Genomic DNA, 18,712 nt, shown 5'->3' on the forward strand with positions numbered 1-18,712 from the left:
AGAACAGCTCCCTCCTCGGGGGCTTTTTCTGGCCTGCCCTTTTCAATCACCCTTTTATAAATTCAAACCTTAAACAAAAGAATATATTAATAACAATAACAATGCTCAGAACATGTTTAGTGCTTACAGTTAGCAGTTGGAGGTATAATTGCGTGCAGTTAGACCTCCAACCTGCGCAGCGCATCTAACGACCTTCGAGCTGATGAGGAAAACGTTAACCGCTTTTTTTTTTGTCTGCATTTATATTAATGGTTAATACCAAGTTGGTAAAAACCTAAGGCATATATATGCATTTTTAATATATATTATATATATTTTAATATATCATATATATATATATATATATATATATATATATATATATATATATATATATATATATATATATATTTTATTTTTATTTTTTTTTTGGAAACACACAATGTGCACACAAGCCTTTGAAATCTGCAAGAGAGAAAACAAACAAACACGAGAACAGGCAGAGACACAAACAGCAACCATTTCAGGTCCCTGAGACTGAATCAAAACTAGGCTACTGCGATTATCTGTCTCCCAAAACTGCGGAGTGAGTTAAACGTTAACCGCTCTTGTTTACGACTTGTGTATTTGGTCTCTCATGCAAATATGTTTTTATGTGAACAGTTTTATTTTCATTGACATTCAGCCATCTTATTCCCTTGTTCTGGATTGAAAGTCGGCCTTGCGTTTACTGTCAACGACGAAGGCGTGTCAGACAAACTAATCCCATTCGCGTTGAGGCTTTTCCAGGGAAATAAATGTTTGCCAGAGAGATATGAAATATCTCCATCTTCTGGTCGCACGGGTAGCGCCGCCCCCCCCCCGAGGGTTGTGGCCCATTAAGGCCACGTTTACACTTAGCCGGGTATTCACAAAAACGGATATTTCCCCCTCTACATTTTGAAAAATACCATCATTTACACAAAACCGCATAAATACGCTGTTAAGGTGCTATGAGCATCCAAACCTACAGGGGGCAGTGTAATGAGAAGCATAAAGTCATGCTAGCCATTGGAATCCTGGAAAAAAACATCAACAAGTGACACGAGTAACTACAGCGGCCAAACAAATGGTAAACACAGGTCGCACACATGACGCTGGTGACGTTTCTGTCGCATAATGTGATGTTCTGAAGCCTAAAGGGTGAATTATGGTTCGCATTAAACCTACGCCGTAGGGTACCCGGCTACGCAGAGTCTCTCCGTAGCCTACGCCGTAGCCTGACGTGCACCTCCCAAAAAATGTAACTACACGTCGAGGTGACGCAGACCCAACGCAGATCGAGAGGGCTGTGATTGGTTTGCTTGGTAGCAACGCATTTCTGGTTCCGGTTCGTGAAGCAGTCGTGAACTTTCAGCGCTCTTTTCTTCCTGTGTGTGAGATTTTTTTTTTGGGGGGGGGGGTTGTTTTTTGCACAATAGTTCTTTATCCTTTATTTATCCAGGAAAGTCCCACTGAGATACAATATCTCTTCTGCCAGGGAGTCCTGGTCAAGATAGCAGCAAAAAAAATAAATTCAGTTTCATATAAAAGAAAATACATACAAGGACAAGTAACTTTACAAAACATAAAAAAATATAAAAACAAGAAACAAACATAAAACATACAAGGTTGTCCTTATCTCTTTGATTCACTGTGACCGGAAAAACTGGAAGCTAAAACAAAAGTATCAACTAGCGCTCTGGGGGGTTTTGCACCTCGGCGAAATGACGGAGAAGTCCGAAGGGTTCACGACGGCGTCATGGCAACGGCGTAGGCTCTGCGTTGAACCATAAATCAGGCTTAAATTTCCATTTCCCTCTGTTTACCAGCATACGTGAAAACTGAGTTTTTGCAAATGTCCACTTTGACTGGAGGTTTCAGGAATGATCGTTTTTGGTGACTTTGAGCTTCGTTTTCGTGTAAAAGAATGGCCAAAACGCATGAAAACAGCACCGTTTTTGCGACGTGTAAACGGGGCCTAAGAAGACACGGTTTGGGTTGAAGGAACATCTGGGGTTGTCATGTGCTCTCCCCGGTTTCATCCAGCTGCGTGGCTTCGTCTTATCTGGCCCCGGCTTTTGGGAGCATATTGTTGCCACATCAAGTAAATAAGATCTGTGTTAATCTTTTCCTTGTTTGAACTTCATCCTTGTTGTGTTCTGTCTCTCTCTGCTGCCATTATTGTGTCTCCTCTCTCACACTCTGCCGCTTCAGTGCTGCCTATTAGCCGTGCCTTTCTCCTTCGCTGCATCCTCCTTCCATCATTCTCACCACTTCCTATCATTCGATGAAATATCAGGAATCTCCCTGAGCTTTGTTGATATTGCAATGATTGTTTTGTGAAATCCACGAGCCTTCCAGCTTCATCTCACATTCACGCCAGAGTGGCTGGATCTGAACCAGGAAGGCGAATGAAGGCGCGTGTGATTAATCGAGAGAAAAGCGCAAAGGTGCGTTTGCAGAGCCGGTTACTGACGAGTGCACGATCCCCCACCGGCCCCTGTACATGTCTCATCTGTTCACTCGTCCATTCCCATGCAGATCAAAACTCTGATAACGGGATTATTTCACGGCTCAGGACTGTGCAGCTGTGGCTTGAAAGCTTCTTCCACGCTGAACATTTTCAGCTCTGCTGCAGCGCCAGCGACTGAAACTAAAGAGCACCGAGCATCTTTTCTATTTGCTCTTTGCAGGAAATGCATATGTCAAGCATATGGTCCAAATTATTTACTCGTCCTTTAGTGTTTTTGGGGCTTATCAAGTAGAAAAAAATTGATTTTCCGATTCTAAATCGATTCTCATATTAATTCCTAAAAATCAATTCGTATGTCTAAAAATCGATTTTTTTTCATCATTACATTACGACTTTTGGTATTCTTTTTGTTTATGCCCAAAAAAGGATGTTTTGTTGGACACGAGAATAACTGGTGCCGTGTTGTTTCCTCTAAATATGTTTAAAGGTACATTAAAGTTTTCAGTTATAATTGCATAAATTGTCTATATTGCATTACTTTATATACTGTCTTGGGGTTACATTTGCATAAAATGCTAAAAACCAAATTCTCAAAAATTAAAAACCGAAATTGACCAAAAATGGAAAAAATTAAGACGGAAAAAATGAATGTTTCTGAAAGCAGTTCTATCAGCATTCTGGGAGGTGATTGGTCCTTACAGCATCATTAGCTGCCAATACTTGCTGTTGAATCTCAATATAATACTAGTATTAATATGTTGCATAACTACAGTCATATAATTCATGCAACAGCTCCAATAACAGTTTTAATAACACTAACCCAAATCAATATCGGAATCGAATCAAATCTTGATACTCGATTCTGAATCTTAAGAATCGGAATCGAATCGATTCTTGACATTTGAATCGATCCCCAGCCTTACTTATCAAGTATTTCTTTGAAGCATGCATGCAAAGGATTTTAGCGTGGAGAAGTTTTCAGCAGGTTCTCCGTCTCTCAGCCTGAACCAGGAGCTGGCCACCATTGTTCAGATCGGCAGTGGAACATTAGTCATCGCTCCGCAGTCGTGAAAGCTAATCAAGGTTTTCTGGCAACCTTCTTCTGTCCTTGTGGCACACTTGGTGCAAAAAATCTGCATCTTCCCTTTCTGGATAAGTTTGTAGGGAACAGCAGGCAGATCGGATTGCTCGAGCACAAAAGGCGGATTGATTACAGCCAGACTTTGTGCTCGCTGCAGCAGAGGAAGAGGGGGGAAAGCTGAAACTCGAGGTGTGGGCCAGGGATCCAGGCTGCACTGGGGAATTCTGATTTTTGTTTTTCTTTTCCTCCAGCAAGGACTTTGCTGTGAAACACTTGTGTGGACCAGAGACAGAGGGAGGCATGTGTTTAGAGCAGCTCTTAACACGTGGTCCTCGCACTGGGAAGCCCCACTCTGGGCCTTCAGGTGGCAGGCCGGCCAGAGAAACGCCTCCTCCTTGGTTCTTGGTCATTTAATGGCACTTTTCCACTAGTACCTACTCATCTCAGCTTGGCCTGGTTTCTTTTCCATAACAATTCAGCACCTGGAGCAGAAGTAGGAGGTTGGAGTGAAGCTGCTGTGACGTATCTGATTGTGTGATCTAAACGAAGAAGACAACAATACTAAAGATGTAGAACCTGGAGGAGATGATAGATGTGCTGCTGGGTCTGTGGCTTGTGTTCCATATCAAGTTAAAATGAGAGTGAGAGAAGCTTCAAGCAGCAACGCTTTTTAATTTTATTTAGTTCGTCTCAGCACTGCTGAAAAGTCAGCTGGTAGCTGAGCAGCTATGAAGAGACAGAGCTCCTGGTAGTCGTTCCTTATCACCGTCTAGATCCCTTTTTAATTCTCTCCTCAGCCACCAGGTTTATGAACATCTGCACTTCAGAGTTGGATCATGAAACAGACTTTTGCTGCCATTGCCTGTTGAATAAAATGAACAAGTCACTCTTTCTCACGTATTTTTGAAAATATTTGAAAATATTTGTAAATATTTTGTAAATATTATCTGTTTTTTTTGGTGTTTACTATTTTTTTTTCCCCTCTTGTACATACTCTTTTTCTACTTTTTATATTGCTCTTTTTTATTATTAAACTATGTGTTATTTATTTCTATTTTAAATTTTTTGTATAAAGCTTGTGTGTTTTTTGGCTGCTGCACGACTGAATTTCTCCTCTGGGAGATCAATAAAGTCTTCTATTCTATTCTATTCGCTGATGTCACATCCTGACTCAGACGTCTGACTCCAACCCCCCGACCAATCGGTGGCCTGTAGTGTGATGATGTCAGATACAGCCGACTCAGCCGCTTAGAACCTCAGCAGAATAGATACAGAAAAGTATCTACTCGCCATTTTAGACCTCTAGTGAGAAAGAACCAAACCGAGTGGAGCCGAGCCGGGTTGAGTAGGTACTAGTGGAAAAGTGCCATAAGTTCTGGATGTCTCATCTTATTATTCTGTTTTGAAAATGAAAAAAAAAAAGGTATGTCTCTAACTGGTTTTTCCACCGCGGTGCTGGTGTCAGTTCAGCCGTGACTGGTGTTATCTGAGGCGTTTCAACAACACCACTGTTATATCTGTCTGCACTGCTCTTGTTTGCCCCGTTACGCCTCCGTTACTATGTCCCAGGTGTGACAGAGGCACAACGGGATGCTGCACCCGTACCCGCACCCGTAATGTGTTGCATTTTATCTGCATGAAAGGTGCTACATAAATAAATAAAAGTAAAGTAAAGTACCCGTACTGGTTCAGAGCAGCGTGTACTGGCTGTCAAATGGGAAGAAGGGTAATCCTGACTTTAGTGCTTCAACAACCTCAGGAACACCTTGAATCAGGTGGACAGAGAAACATTTAGGTTCATGAGTAGTTGCTTTGCATCAATATTTCATGGGTTTAGTCGTGGGATCGTCAGCTCCACGACTGATGTTGATGTTCTCCATGATTACAGCCCGGATCGCTCTCCGCTCCGCTCTCTGCTCGGTGCTCTGCAGACGCTCATCAGCCAGCTGGCTCCCGTTACTGACCATGATGCCACTGAGATGCAGTCATGCTTGCTGACAACTTTAAATCCTTCTGGATTTTTCTTCTTTTCTTTGTTTTTTTGGCTTTTATTTTGAAAGTGGCTAGACATGAAATGGGTAGAGAGAGCGACAGCCCGGGATTTGAACCTACGCCGCCTGCACGAGGGCGATAGCCACTGCTTATGGCGTGTCACTCCAGCCGCAGAGCTACCCCCCCCCCAAGTCATCTTGATTTAAAGCAGGGATGTCAAATTTTTCATCAGATTTTCATGCGGCCCGCGAGAAGTTTCCAACGCAAAAAAAAGAAATGTTAATTTACTAAAAAGGAAGGCATAAATAATTGCCATGAATCGCAGCATATCCGATAATATATTTCTTCTACAAATCCATCGTTATTCCACAAAGAGAGCAGTTTTCAAGCAGTTTTTTTTTGTTTTCTAGAATGCATTTGCCGATTTTATTTCTTTGTAGACGGTCGTTTATTTTTATTAACTGACTACTATTATATATTTTTGCAGGAAAATATCACTGCTAAAAAAGATGATAGAAGATATTTATTTGAAGAATTTCAGTTTTGAATACGAGGATAGTAACAAAGTAAAGCGGTTAAAAGAAAAGTGCTGACTTTTTCGGCACACTGGCGTAAATATCGCGCCAATTTTTAAAAATAAATACACTTAATTGTACTGGAAAAATCTCTAAATCACAAAGAAACACTCTCGGATGTAATAAGAAAGATTTTGCTTTTAATTAAATTTCCTATAAAAAAGCGAAATATAAAAAAAACATACTTGTTTCTGTTTATCTTTGTAAAATGATATTAAAAGTATCTTACATAGTTTGAAAAAAAACCGAGAAATTTCAAGAAAAGATCCTGAAGAGATATATTTTACATAATTAGAGTGTAAACAAAGTGCATATTTTCTTTAAAATTAACTAAACTGATATTGGATTAGATAACAATAGTAAAAAAAAAAAAGAATTAGAAAAAAATAATTTTGCACCGTTTTTGTTATTTTGAGCGTTTGGCCCGCTAGAAAAAAATTGGTCAAATCCGGCCCGCCGAGCGAAATGAGTTTGACGCCCCTGATTTAAAGCCACAGCGAAAGCTGGAATTTTCTGTTTATATTTTAAAGATTTCCTTCAGGCAGAATCACCTCAGTCGTGCCCCCCCCCACCATCGTGGCTGTAGCATCTCTGTAAAGACAGAACATACTGAAGACTAGTAGCCCTGCTGTCCACAAACACCATTCCTGTGTGTCATTAAAATCATTAACAGTTACTGGTTGCACTTAAGTTCTGTCATTAAACGGGCGCCTCTGCTGGAGGGTTTTACTTTGAAAAGCCGAAGAATGAAATCAATGAGAAAAAAAGAGAGAATAACATGAACCAGATGTCCTTGAAGCGTTTCTGGAGTAGTCTGATTACCTCATGGACTTGGACAACCAAGTGCAGGGACGCGGAGGAGAAGAATAACCCCGTTTGTGTAATATCTGGTATCTTGTGCGATGAGGCTATTTAAAGGCCATGAGACGGCGAGCGCTGCGCTGGCTAGTGTGACCTCAGCGCAGCGAGAGGCTCTTCAACGTCTCATTCAAGTAGCAGTGATCTCATCTGTTTTCTTCCTCTCATTCCCACTTCTGAAATCGCCTTTTGCCTCATTATTTCCACGTTTTTATACGCTTGCTGGTTTCATTTTATCATGTGCCTGCTGCTTGTTTTTATCTATGGTGTGAAAAACATCTTGAAATAACTTCAAGAGATATGTTTGAATGTTGTTTTTTTTTAGTTCTGTGCTGTTTGCTGCGCTGAGGTGTGATTCGGTGTGCCGTGGGACATAACTGTCGATTGTCTTTCTTTAATGTGGTTTGACTGCGTTGATCACATGTTTTGTTATGAAAATAGGTTTGTTTTCCTGCTGAACACGCGATCCGGGCTGAGATGGGTTCCCCGGTGTGGTGGATAACGAGTAAACGGACGCCGTGCAGCGGCACTGTGTTTGATTCTGAGTTATACTGAGCTCCTTGGGGAAGAGTATTAGGGCCAGGCAGGAGAAAAATAAAAATAATATTTTAGAGGAGGAAGATGTTTTTCATCATGCACTTCGAGAAAAAAGTCGAAATGTCGAGAAAAAAGTCGAAATGTCGAGAAAAAAGTTGAAATGTTGAAAAAAAGTCAAAATGTCGGGATTAATGTTAAAGTACAATTTTGAGAAAAAATTCGAAATGTCGAGAATAAAGTTGAAGTATAATTTCGAGAAAAATGTCGAGAATAAAGTTGAAGTACAATTTCGAGAAAGATGTCGAGAATAAAGTTGAAGTACAATTTCGAGAAAGATGTCGAGAATAAAGTTGAAGTACAATTTCAAGAAAAAAGTCAAAATGTTGAGAAAAAAGTCAAAATTTTGTGAATAAAGTTGAAATGTTGAGAATAAAGTTGAAGTATAATTTTGAGAAAAATGTCGAGAATAAAGTTGAAGTAAAATTTCGAGAAAAAAGTCGAAATGTCGAGAAAAAAGTCGAAATGTTGAAAAAAAGTCAAAATGTCGGGATTAATGTTAAAGTACAATTTTGAGAAAAAAGTCGAAATGTCGAGAATAAAGTTGAAGTATAATTTCGAGAAAGATGTCGAGGATAAAGTTGAAGTACAATTTCAAGAAAAAAGTCAAAATGTTGAGAAAAAAGTCAAAATTTTGTGAATAAAGTTGAAATGTTGAGAAAAAAGACGAAATTTCGACTTTATTCTTGAAATTGTATTTCAACATTGATCTCGACATTTCGACTTTTTTCTCGAAATTGTATTTCAACATTAATCTCGACATTTCAACTTTTTTTCTTGAAGTGCACAATAAAAATCTTCCCCTCTCAAATATTTGTTCCCCTGCATGGCCCTCATACTCTCCCATAGCTCCTTGTTGGCAGCAGCTCCTGCTGATTAAAGCCAGGAGAAGATCTGCCTGGTGGCGCTGAAGCTCGCCGACAAATTGGCTGAATGACGGCTCGGCGTCTTGGTCGGTTGGAAAACTGGCTGGGTGTCTGAAGACCGGGGGATAAGAGCGCTACACACCAGACAAGTGTTTGATTAGGCAGCTCTTTCCATAGATGCGGGGAGGACGGCAGGAGGGAATCAAAGGAGATGTGGAACGAAGAGCAAGACAAACAAGCTGGAGATCAAACCAGAGTTTGTGTGGAGGACCGATTGTGAACCGGCCTCCAAAATCAGGCCTAAAAACATTACTGTTTACTGAAGCGTACTTACATGCTGTACTCCACTGCCCTTACCTTTTAACAACTTGTGCTTTTTATTATTTAACCACTTTTCTTATCATTTTATTTCATTTTGTTTGTTATTTAAGCGTACTCTTAAAATAAATACTTATGATTTTTGAAAACCGCGCAAAGTTACACTAGTGATGGATAAGCCCTGATTGCAGGCATTGTGACGTAGAATTGTCATATTGGTTTAATTCACTGCACGAATCGGCACAGATTACTTTTGTAATACTGTATTTGACCCGGTCTTTGTACGTTTTGACCGTGTAGAAACGTAATTCTTGCCATTGTTAGAATGAGATGTACCTGCTGTACTCTACTGCCCTTACTTTCTTAAAACTTGTGCTTTTTATTATTTTAGCTCATTTTATTCGTTGTTTACTGTTTAATTAAGTCTTGCCGCTTTTAATGTTGATGTAAAGCACTTTGAATTACCTTGTGTTGAATTGTGCTATACAAATAAACTTGCCTTACAAGCCCGTCCCCCTCCTCCCAACATGCCACGTGGTGTTTTCTTCACCACGTGGCGCCGACTGTAAAGCCATATCTGTCTTCTGCACGTAAAGGTCAGCGGTGATGACGTTAATGCCTCTGAATGGCAATATGAGTAAAGATGATTATGGGAAAGAAAAGCCGGGACTGTTAAGCCTGTGATGATGAGGATGAAAGCAGGGAAGAAGAGTTATCAGTTGTACGCTCATGACTGAAATTGCATTTTCTTTCCCTCTGCGTGTGAGTGAAAAGGTCAGAAGGGGTTTTGTCTGATTCTGCGTCCACATGGACTAAACTGGGCTCAGCTCTTTGTTTGTGTTGTTGAGGAGTTTACGTGACTGAGCCGACGGGGATCAGAGTAGTGGACAGTCTCCCTGTAAACACGCTGCAATGGGCCTGAAGTTGTCATTTTATCTGAACTTACTTATCTACTGTTATGGAAGAGTATTAGGGCTAGACAGGAGAAAAAATATTTGAGAGGGGAAGATTTTTTTTTTATTGTGCACTTCAAGAAAAAAGTTGAAATGTCGAGAAAAAATTTGAAATGTCGAGATTAATGTTGAGGTACAATTTCAAGAATAAAGTTGAAATTTCGCCTTTTTTCTCGACATTTCGACTTTTTTCTCGACATTTCGACTTTTTTCTCAACATTTAGACTTTTTTCTCGACATTTCGACTTTTTTTCTCAACATTTCGACTTTTTTCTCAACATTTCGACTTTTTTTTCTCAATATTTCGACTTTTTTTCTCAACATTTCGACTTTTTTCTCGACATTTCGACTTTTTTTCTCAACATTTCGACTTTTTTCTCGACATTTCGACTTTTTTTCTCAACATTTCGACTTTTTTCTCAACATTTCGACTTTTTTTCTCAACATTTCGACTTTTTTTCTCAACATTTCGACTTTTTTCTCGAAATTGTGCTTCAACATTATTCTCAACATTTCGACTTTTTTCTCGACATTTCGACTTTTTTTCTCAACATTTCGACTTTTTTTCTCAACATTTCGACTTTTTTTCTCAACATTTCGACTTTTTTCTCAACATTTTGACTTTTTTCCCGACATTTCGACTTTTTTCTCGACATTTCGACTTTTTTCTCGAAGTGCATAATAGAAAAAAAAAAAACTTCCTCCTCTAAAATATTTTTATTTTTCTCCTGCCTGGCCCTAATACTCTTCCGTATATTGTAGAATGTTAAGATGTTTTTTCGTCTATCTGAGTCTGTACCAGCTGTTTTTATCCAGTTACTGACCATTTTCCCGACACACAGCCGTCCTGCTTTCCATTCGGACTTCACATTCTCTTCCTTCTCCTTGTTTTTCCTCCGAGATGTTCTGTTCAGTCTCCATGTCGTTTCACCAGAGAAAGGTCAGCGCCGTAAATCACAGCTACGAGACGTAAACATTTGAGCTCAAGCAGATTCCGTCCCTTTTGCTTTAAGATTGATTTGGCCCAGTTATTAACACGCACTGTCGGACTGTTAATGACTTACTTTTGGATCCAACATCAACACTCGAAACAAAAGTGAGCGATTGAATCTACATTTTTACAGTGGAGTTATCAGGTGCAGACGGCGAGGGAAAGTTTGGAGCTCGGTCTCATTGATTTTCTCTTTTTTCTGCAGACCTCCTGAACGGAGCCCAGGAGAAGTGTGAGCTGCCGGCGTTGGAAGGTTTCCCTCACTGCGAGGCCAAGCTCAAGGTGAACCACACGCACGACAGCCGACGACTATCATCCTGCTCCTCCGCTTTGACTTCCAAATGAGCTCGTGGGAAGTGCAAATAGAAAACACCGTATATATTTATATATATATTTATATATAGGCGGTGTGTTGTATCCATTTTTACGACGCTCATGAATTAGATTTGAACTTTAAGCTAGGATAAAAACTGAAACCCGTTCATAAATCAGTCATTTTCATTACTGGACCAAATAAGAATAAACTACAAATAAAGAAATCATATTCAGTTCTTTCTAGCCGGAAAAAAACTGTTATTTTATTTATAGAAAGGGAGCAAGATGAATTCAAGTCCAGTGAAACGCAGACCTATTCAATCCACTTACCAACCTATTCAGTCTAATTATATTTTAAAGGCAATGCACTTTATTCCAATGTAATTACTGTCCAATTCCAATTTAATCCAGTTATAACTTCATTTAAACTCACTAGGATGGAAACTTTATCGCATTCCAATTCACTTCGTTTAATTGCATTCATGTTTAATCCAATTATGCTCCAATTCAGTATAATGGTAATATTTATAAACCACCAGTTTGTAAAAAGTAGTCTACCTAAGGCGCCACCCCTGCAGGGCTGCAGGAGACGTCTTCCTTTTTTCTTTTTTTTTTTCTTTTGTTTCACGCAAATACAAGGATGAAGAAGAAGAAAAAATTTACTTAAGGAAAATATAAAAAAAAAAAAAAAGAAGAAATATGTGTGAGGAGTGGTTAGAAGCCTATATAGGCTTATATGGAAACCACACCCAAACAATATACTAAAGTTAAAATATTAACAAATATAAAAATCACAATTACATATTAAAGGGAAAGTTCGGTTTTTTACAACCTGGACCTTATTTCTGGCATTTTTTATGGTTGTATACTCACCCAGAGGTGTTTGGTGTCATTTGGAGTCCTTCGGAAGATATTAGGAGTTTTTTGCGAGCCGCTTCTCCATATAACGGTAGTGAACGGGGGCACCGCGGGACACAGACAATGCAGCGTCTAAATAACACATGATTGCCGCGAAACTCTTAATTTCTTTTATGAATCACTAGATCTGCTTCCAGGACCTGTTGTAACATTGTGGGGTTGTCTGTGTATTAAATAAATCCGTTTGTAAACAAGACCTCTGAACTCATGACGTCATCTCTGTGCGCGCTCTCTGTCCTCCGTTCAGTGAGCTCTTCAGCCGTATACTCCGGCTCAAAACGGTAAGGACGTCCATCATATTCAAAGTCGTCGTCCACAACCTCAGAATTTGACAAATATTCAGACATGTTTCAAATAACTAACAGTAAACTAACAGTAGTGAACTCCAGCTGTACACAGAGCTGTGTCTGCGATGCGCGCACAGAGATGACGTCATGAGTTCAGAGGTCTTGTTTACAAACTGATTTATTTGTTACACACACAGCCCCGGATGTAGACAACAGGTCCTGGAAGCAGATCTAGTGATTCATAAAAGAAATGAACGAGTTTCGCGGCAATCATGTGTTATTTAGACGCTGCATCGTCTGTGTCCCGCGGTGCCCCCGTTCACTACCGTTATATGGAGAAGCGGCTCGCACAAAACTCCTAATATCTTCCGAAGGACTCCAAATGACACCAAACACCTCTGGGTGAGTATACAACCATAAAAAATGCCAGAAATAAGGTCCAGGTTGTAAAAAACCGAACTTTCCCTTTAAACTGAACATTTCCTGTAAAGGAAAAAGGAAAAAAAATTAGGGGCTCCTATTATTCTGAATCAAATGATTTAGAGAGCAGAGCATTCTTTTTGTACATGGAAAGTGACAAAGATAAAGCAATTAAATGTACATGATAAGTGCACGGTATTTAATAGAAAAACTGACCACGGGATGTTTAATACAATCGAAGATGACGTTTCTTAACCTGTCGGGTTGAATAACTATGAACTTGAGAGTTATTAACAAAATATTATCTAAAACCATGAGGTTTTAGATACTTTGTGGTATTAGTAAGACACACAAACCAAAAAGGCCTAGTTTCTTATCAGCTTGTTTCTCTTATCAGCAGTTGTGACACGCGCCGGTTTGTCCCGCTTGAGACGGCTTCATGTTAACTGATTTCTCCTTAACTCCTCATCGCGTCTGTTGTCGCCTGACATTTTTATGGCTTTCCTTATTTTCGAAGGCTAATTGCAGTTGTGAAATCAAGCGTTGGTGCGGCCCGTCTCAGAGCTCGCGGTGCATGTTCTGGCAGGAAAACAGATGTCGGTCTGTTTTCAATTCTGATTGGGGTCGATCCAGAGCTGGCCGACCCCCAGTTACGGATGCATGCGCAGAAACGATGCACACGCATTTCCCTAAAGTTGAGGCTTTTTTCTGCGTCCCTGAAGCTGACGGGGGCCCTATCATGCACGCCATCTGCTCAGCCACTCGCAGTCCTCCACTTAAGCCGTCAGAGTTTCCTCACATGTGCACTCCAACCCACGAGCATCAAAATTTCCTTGACTGTTGTTCCACAGTTGTTCCTTTTCTTTTTTCTCCACGCTCAGTTTAACATCTGACATATCAATTCTCTTCGTTTTATAGACCCCTTTAGTTCTGGCTTGAGCAAAACAATACAGTCTTCATGCTTTTACTGTCCAAATGATTCATTCGACCCAAGTGGCAAGTCCCTCCTCTATGAGCAGCTTTGAACAGTCAGTTTTATGTTTCTCCATGTGCTGATCTCTTATTTTACTGTAAATCAGCGTGTGTGAGGTCCTGAAGAACTGAGCAGGTTAGTCCGTGTGGGGAACTGTCATAGAAATCTGCCTAGAAGGAGCACATGAAGGAGCAGCCTTTGCATCAGACGCTTGCACACTAGGGCTGGGGATCGATTCAAATGTAAAGATTCGATTCCGATTCTTAAGATTCAGATTCGATTATCACGCTTTGATTCGATTCCGATATTGATTTGGGTTAGTGTTATTAAAACTGTTTTTTGAGCTGTTGCATTAATTATATGACTGTAGTTCTGCAATATATTAATACTAGTATTATATTGAGATTCAACAGCAAGTATTGGCAGCTAGTGATGCTGTAAGGACCAATCAGCTCCCAGAATGCTGATAGAACTGCTTTCAGAAACATCGTGTGGGTCAGAATTATCAAACAGATCCAGGGCAGCAAACAGAGGAACTATGAAATCGGTTTTATTTTTTCCCACATTCCGTTTTAATTTTTTCCATTTTCGTACAATTTCAGTTTTTAATTTTTAAGAATTTGGTTTTTAGCATTTTATGCAAATGTAACCCCAAGACAGTATATAAAGTAATGAAATATAGACAATTTATGCAATTATAACTGAAAACTTTAATGTTTTCATACCTTTAAACATATTTAAAGGCAAAAACATGGCAGTAGTTATTTTTGTGTCCAACAAAACATCCTTTTTTGGGCATAAACAAAAAAAATACCAAAAGTTGTAATGTAATGATGAAATAAATCGATCTTTAGACATACAAATCGATTTTTAGGAATTAATATGAGAATCGATTTAGAATCGGAAAATCTATTTTTTTTTTCAACACAGGCCTATTGCACACTGCCAAGCATTTATCCTCATTCTTCGTCCGTCCGTCCATCCATCCATCAGCTTCCTGGATCCATGTTTGGGTTGTGGGAGCAGCAGGTCCAGATATCCCTCAGCATCCTCCTCTAGCTCCTCCCAGGGAATATGGAGGCGTTCCCAGGTCAGCTGGAGGATGTGATCCCTGCAGCGTGTTGTGGGTCGGCCTCAGGGTCTGGTCGTGGTTGAATCTGTCCAGATCACGTCCCCGTGGAGGCGTCTGGGCGGCGTCTGGCCAGAGGCCTGAACCACCTCAACACATGTGGAGGAGCAGCAGCTCTGCTTAGTCTCTCAGCTCAGAGTGGTGGAGCTGTGAGTAGGTGTGCAGAACTCTGGAAAAGCAGATGCTCCAGCTGCTCGGGCTGCTCTGGAGCACTCAGGGGTTAGGTGTGATGACACAATGCCAAGAAGGAAAGACGTCAGCAGTGGGTTTAGAGAAGCAATTGTCGCTTCGACGGGGGAGGACGGTGTTAAAAAGCCTTTTCCAAACAATTTACACTTCAGTGTTCTATTTAGAAAAATATGATTTCATGTTTTTTATTTAGATTTGACTTTATTAATCCCTTTCGAAGGTTCCCTCGGGGAAATTGACATCTCCATCTCACACACACAACACTGCCATTTACAAATCAAACACCCCAAAAGCCAAACACCAATATAAAGATAAAAAAATAAGACAAAAATAAAGGTAAAATAAAATATGAAACTAAAGTGCTCTGCCATAAAAAGAATAATAAGGATATAAAAAGTGTTGTGTAATATTGCACTGTCCTGGTTATTGCACAATTTATTTATTCCTTTAATTTTAAAGGCTTTGGCAACCATTGGGACACTTGGTACTTAGTGCTGCACCCACGTAGCACTACCACATTAGTTTTTTTTTGTTTTTATGCTGCATTAGATTGGGGGAAAAACATTTTTTAAGACATTTAAATGTTTGCATCACATTTGAATCTTGCCTTCTGCTCCTCTCTCAGTGGATGAGGGAAATGTGGCGCTCGGATTCCTGCTATTCCAGCTACGGCGTGGACGGCTCCACCTGCTCCTTCTTCATTTACCTCAGCGAGGTGAGTCGTTACTGTATACGCAACCTGGTGATCTGTTGGACTTCCAAGGCTCTCAAATGATTTGAATAAGTCGTGTTTACATTCAAGCTGATCCCAATTTCCATAAATCCTGCCAACTAAATGGAAAATAGAGCCGCTCGTTTCTCCAACTGAAGGCTGTTGCTCTTAAACAAGAGGGAGGGGGTGACAGGAAAAGAATTTCCCTTCCTCGAACATTGAAATAATTAAGATGCTGTTGCAGCAACATGGTGCAGAGAACACAGAGAAACAGATGCGGCGGCGCCCGAGCGCCCTGACAGCGCTCTCATAACCTGACAACCATCACAGACGAGTGAGGAGCTAAAAATAAGAGCGGAATAGAAAAGTAAGGAGATTTCATTTTTCATGAGAGCAAATTGCTGCAGAGACGGCGGCGTGGCGGGAGGGAGGGAGGGTTTGATTTAGTGGAGAGGGGGAGGCGTGGGCTGGTGTGAGGCTCTTCTTAAAGAGGAGGATTTGAAGTGACTGCACTGCCCTTCCTCCGTCTCTGCAAATCCCCGGCACTCTGGGAAAGAAGGGAATTAGCTGTTATTGATGAGCACTATAGAGGCTCGTCTGGTTTACGCCTCCATTTCTTTCCTTTTGTCTCTCAAATTGTTTTTCTCTGTCAACATCTGTTACGTTTTGCTTCTGCTGCATCGTTGCACATCGATTTAAGATTCTACGTGGTTTTGTTGCTTCGAAACTAAATAGTTTCAACTGCTGATTGAAGTGAGAGTAAGGTAAGGAAAGGTAACTTTATTGATACGCGAAGGTAGATTTGTTTGCAGATAAAAAGTAGAAACTTACAACAACACCATACAGTACAGTTACAGTGACACAAGACAAACAGGAGGATAACAAAACAAAACATTGACGGGCAAACAAAAGAAATGCTCCAGATTGAATAAGCAACACAATAGATGCATAAATAAATAGACCTAGATGGAGGATGGGAAATCATGTCCTATTTAGGGCATTAATAGCTGAGGGGACAAAACTACATTTATACTAGGGCTGTCAGTTTAGCGCGTTAATTAATTACACTGCTAATTAATGCGTTATGAAAATTAACCCAATTAATTATGAGTGTCAAAATGCCCGAGTATTTGAAATTTGGCCCGTTGAGGGACCCGTAGGCCACGACTTCCCACCTGCTGCTAGTCAAACAAACAAAGCAGGAGACAGACCTGGACGACTCAGGGGAGCGACTCAGCAAATCCTTGCCAGGGCCTTTGAACGGCAAGTTTATGTATAAAAAGAAAGAAGACGGGACTATCAACAAGAACGTGGTGATTTGTACATTTTGTAAAAAGAATGTTCCTATCAGCAGAGCTGCTCCAGCCTGAATTATCATTTAAACACTAAACATGTGCGGACAAGTTCCACGGTAAACGTTACAGCTAATAGTACTTGAATTGCTGTATTGAGTCAGCTTTAGTTTTAATTTTGAAATATGAGTCTGCTTAAGTGCCTATTTGAGACTCAGCCTTATTTTATGAATTTTATTTAACTGTATTTGCATTGCATTTTTGAATAATGCACCTGGCCTAATTGGTTTGCTGATGTGCTTGAGCTTTTTCTTTTGAATTTCATTTATGAAACACACTTCACCAATAAAAATGTGGATTTCAAATCTTCTCTTCTTCATGCACTGCAATTTTGTAATGTCCTAGAATTCGAATTCTTTATTTGGGGACCTTTAGCAGATATGAGATTAAAATGCGATTAATTAGATTAATTAATTATAAATCCTGTAATTAATTTGATTAATTTTTGTAATCGCCTGACAGCACTAATTTATACCTTTTTTAGTTTTGCACAAAGGCGAAACCTACGGCCAGAAGGGAGATACTGGAATTTGCCGTGTAGTGGATGAGATGTATCATCTAAGATGGACTCAGGTAGTCTCTGTAGCTGCCCAGTAAAGAGGCTTCTAAGTTGAGTTGTGGCTCTCCAATTAGCTTACTCGCCACCTCACAATCTGATTAAGCGAGTTTTTATTTTTTAGAGGTAAATTGCCAAAACAGGACACTAAGCTAAAAGAGATTATACAGTAGATTCAGATTCAGAGTGATTTTGGGCTTCTACATTGCAAAGCAATGCCGCAAGGCTGAATATTTCTAAGAAAAGTGAAATATTCAGCTGCAGTTTTAATTGAATAAATTAATAAAAAAGGTCGGCAGTCAGGTATGAATATTGCATAAGAGCTGGAAGCGTTGCAGAAAACAAAGCCTGCGCCGCTCCGGATGGAAGTAGAAGTCAGCTGGACGACAGATCAGATCAGATCCGCTCATGGTCACGTGAATCCCCCTGTTGCCGTAGCGATATGCATGTATTCTGCCCTCCAAGAACAGCTGCGATCAGGCTTTCAACCCGCCTGAGTCCGTCTGCCCGCTAACGACACGCGTGAACACTCCAGCTCGACCGCAACATGCATCATTCATGCGCCGGCCGCCGCCGCGCTAACCTCGCGGAGCAAAGGGCAACAAATTGTGATGGATGTCAGCGGTGGAAGGTCAGGGCTCAACTAGTGCCGGAGGGAGGAGTAAAAAAGGCATGACTCCCCTCAGATTCACCACAACCTGGTGTGTGCTTGAAAACCCAGAGACGAGGGAGGACTGCTGAAATAATGGCAAGTTTATTTATATAGCACAATTCAACACAAGGTAATTCAAAGTGCTTTACATCAACATTAAAAGCGTCAAGACACAAACGGTAAATAACAAATAAAATGAAAAGAAAAGCAAAATTTGTTAAAAAGTAAGGGCAGTAGAGTACAGCAGGTACATCTCATTCTTAAAATTGCAAGAATTACTTTTCTATGCGATCAAAGCGTACAAAGACCGGGTCAAATACAGTATTACAAAAGTAATTTGTGCCGATTCGTGCGGTGAATTAAACCAATTTGACAATTCGACGTCACAATGCCTGCATTCAAGGCTTATCCATCACTAGTGGAACTTTGCACGGTTTTGAAAAAGTATTTAATTTAAGAGTATGCTTAAATAACAAATAAAATTATAAGAAAAGATGTAAAATAATAA

General features: G+C 40.2%; 1 protein-coding gene across 1 annotated transcript in view; it reads left to right on the forward strand.

Annotated features, from left to right (window-relative positions):
- Window positions 1-18,712, forward strand: part of mgat5 (alpha-1,6-mannosylglycoprotein 6-beta-N-acetylglucosaminyltransferase) — a 114,062-nt gene that overhangs the window by 46,503 nt on the left and 48,847 nt on the right. The window contains exons 4-5 of the mRNA XM_061715719.1: window positions 10,907-10,983; window positions 15,558-15,647. Of these exons, the coding sequence (XP_061571703.1) occupies window positions 10,907-10,983; window positions 15,558-15,647 (167 nt within the window). The remainder of the gene's footprint in view (window positions 1-10,906; window positions 10,984-15,557; window positions 15,648-18,712) is intronic.

Source organism: Cololabis saira, chromosome 24 (assembly GCF_033807715.1).
Source record: "Cololabis saira isolate AMF1-May2022 chromosome 24, fColSai1.1, whole genome shotgun sequence".
NCBI classification, from domain to species: domain Eukaryota; kingdom Metazoa; phylum Chordata; class Actinopteri; order Beloniformes; family Belonidae; genus Cololabis; species Cololabis saira.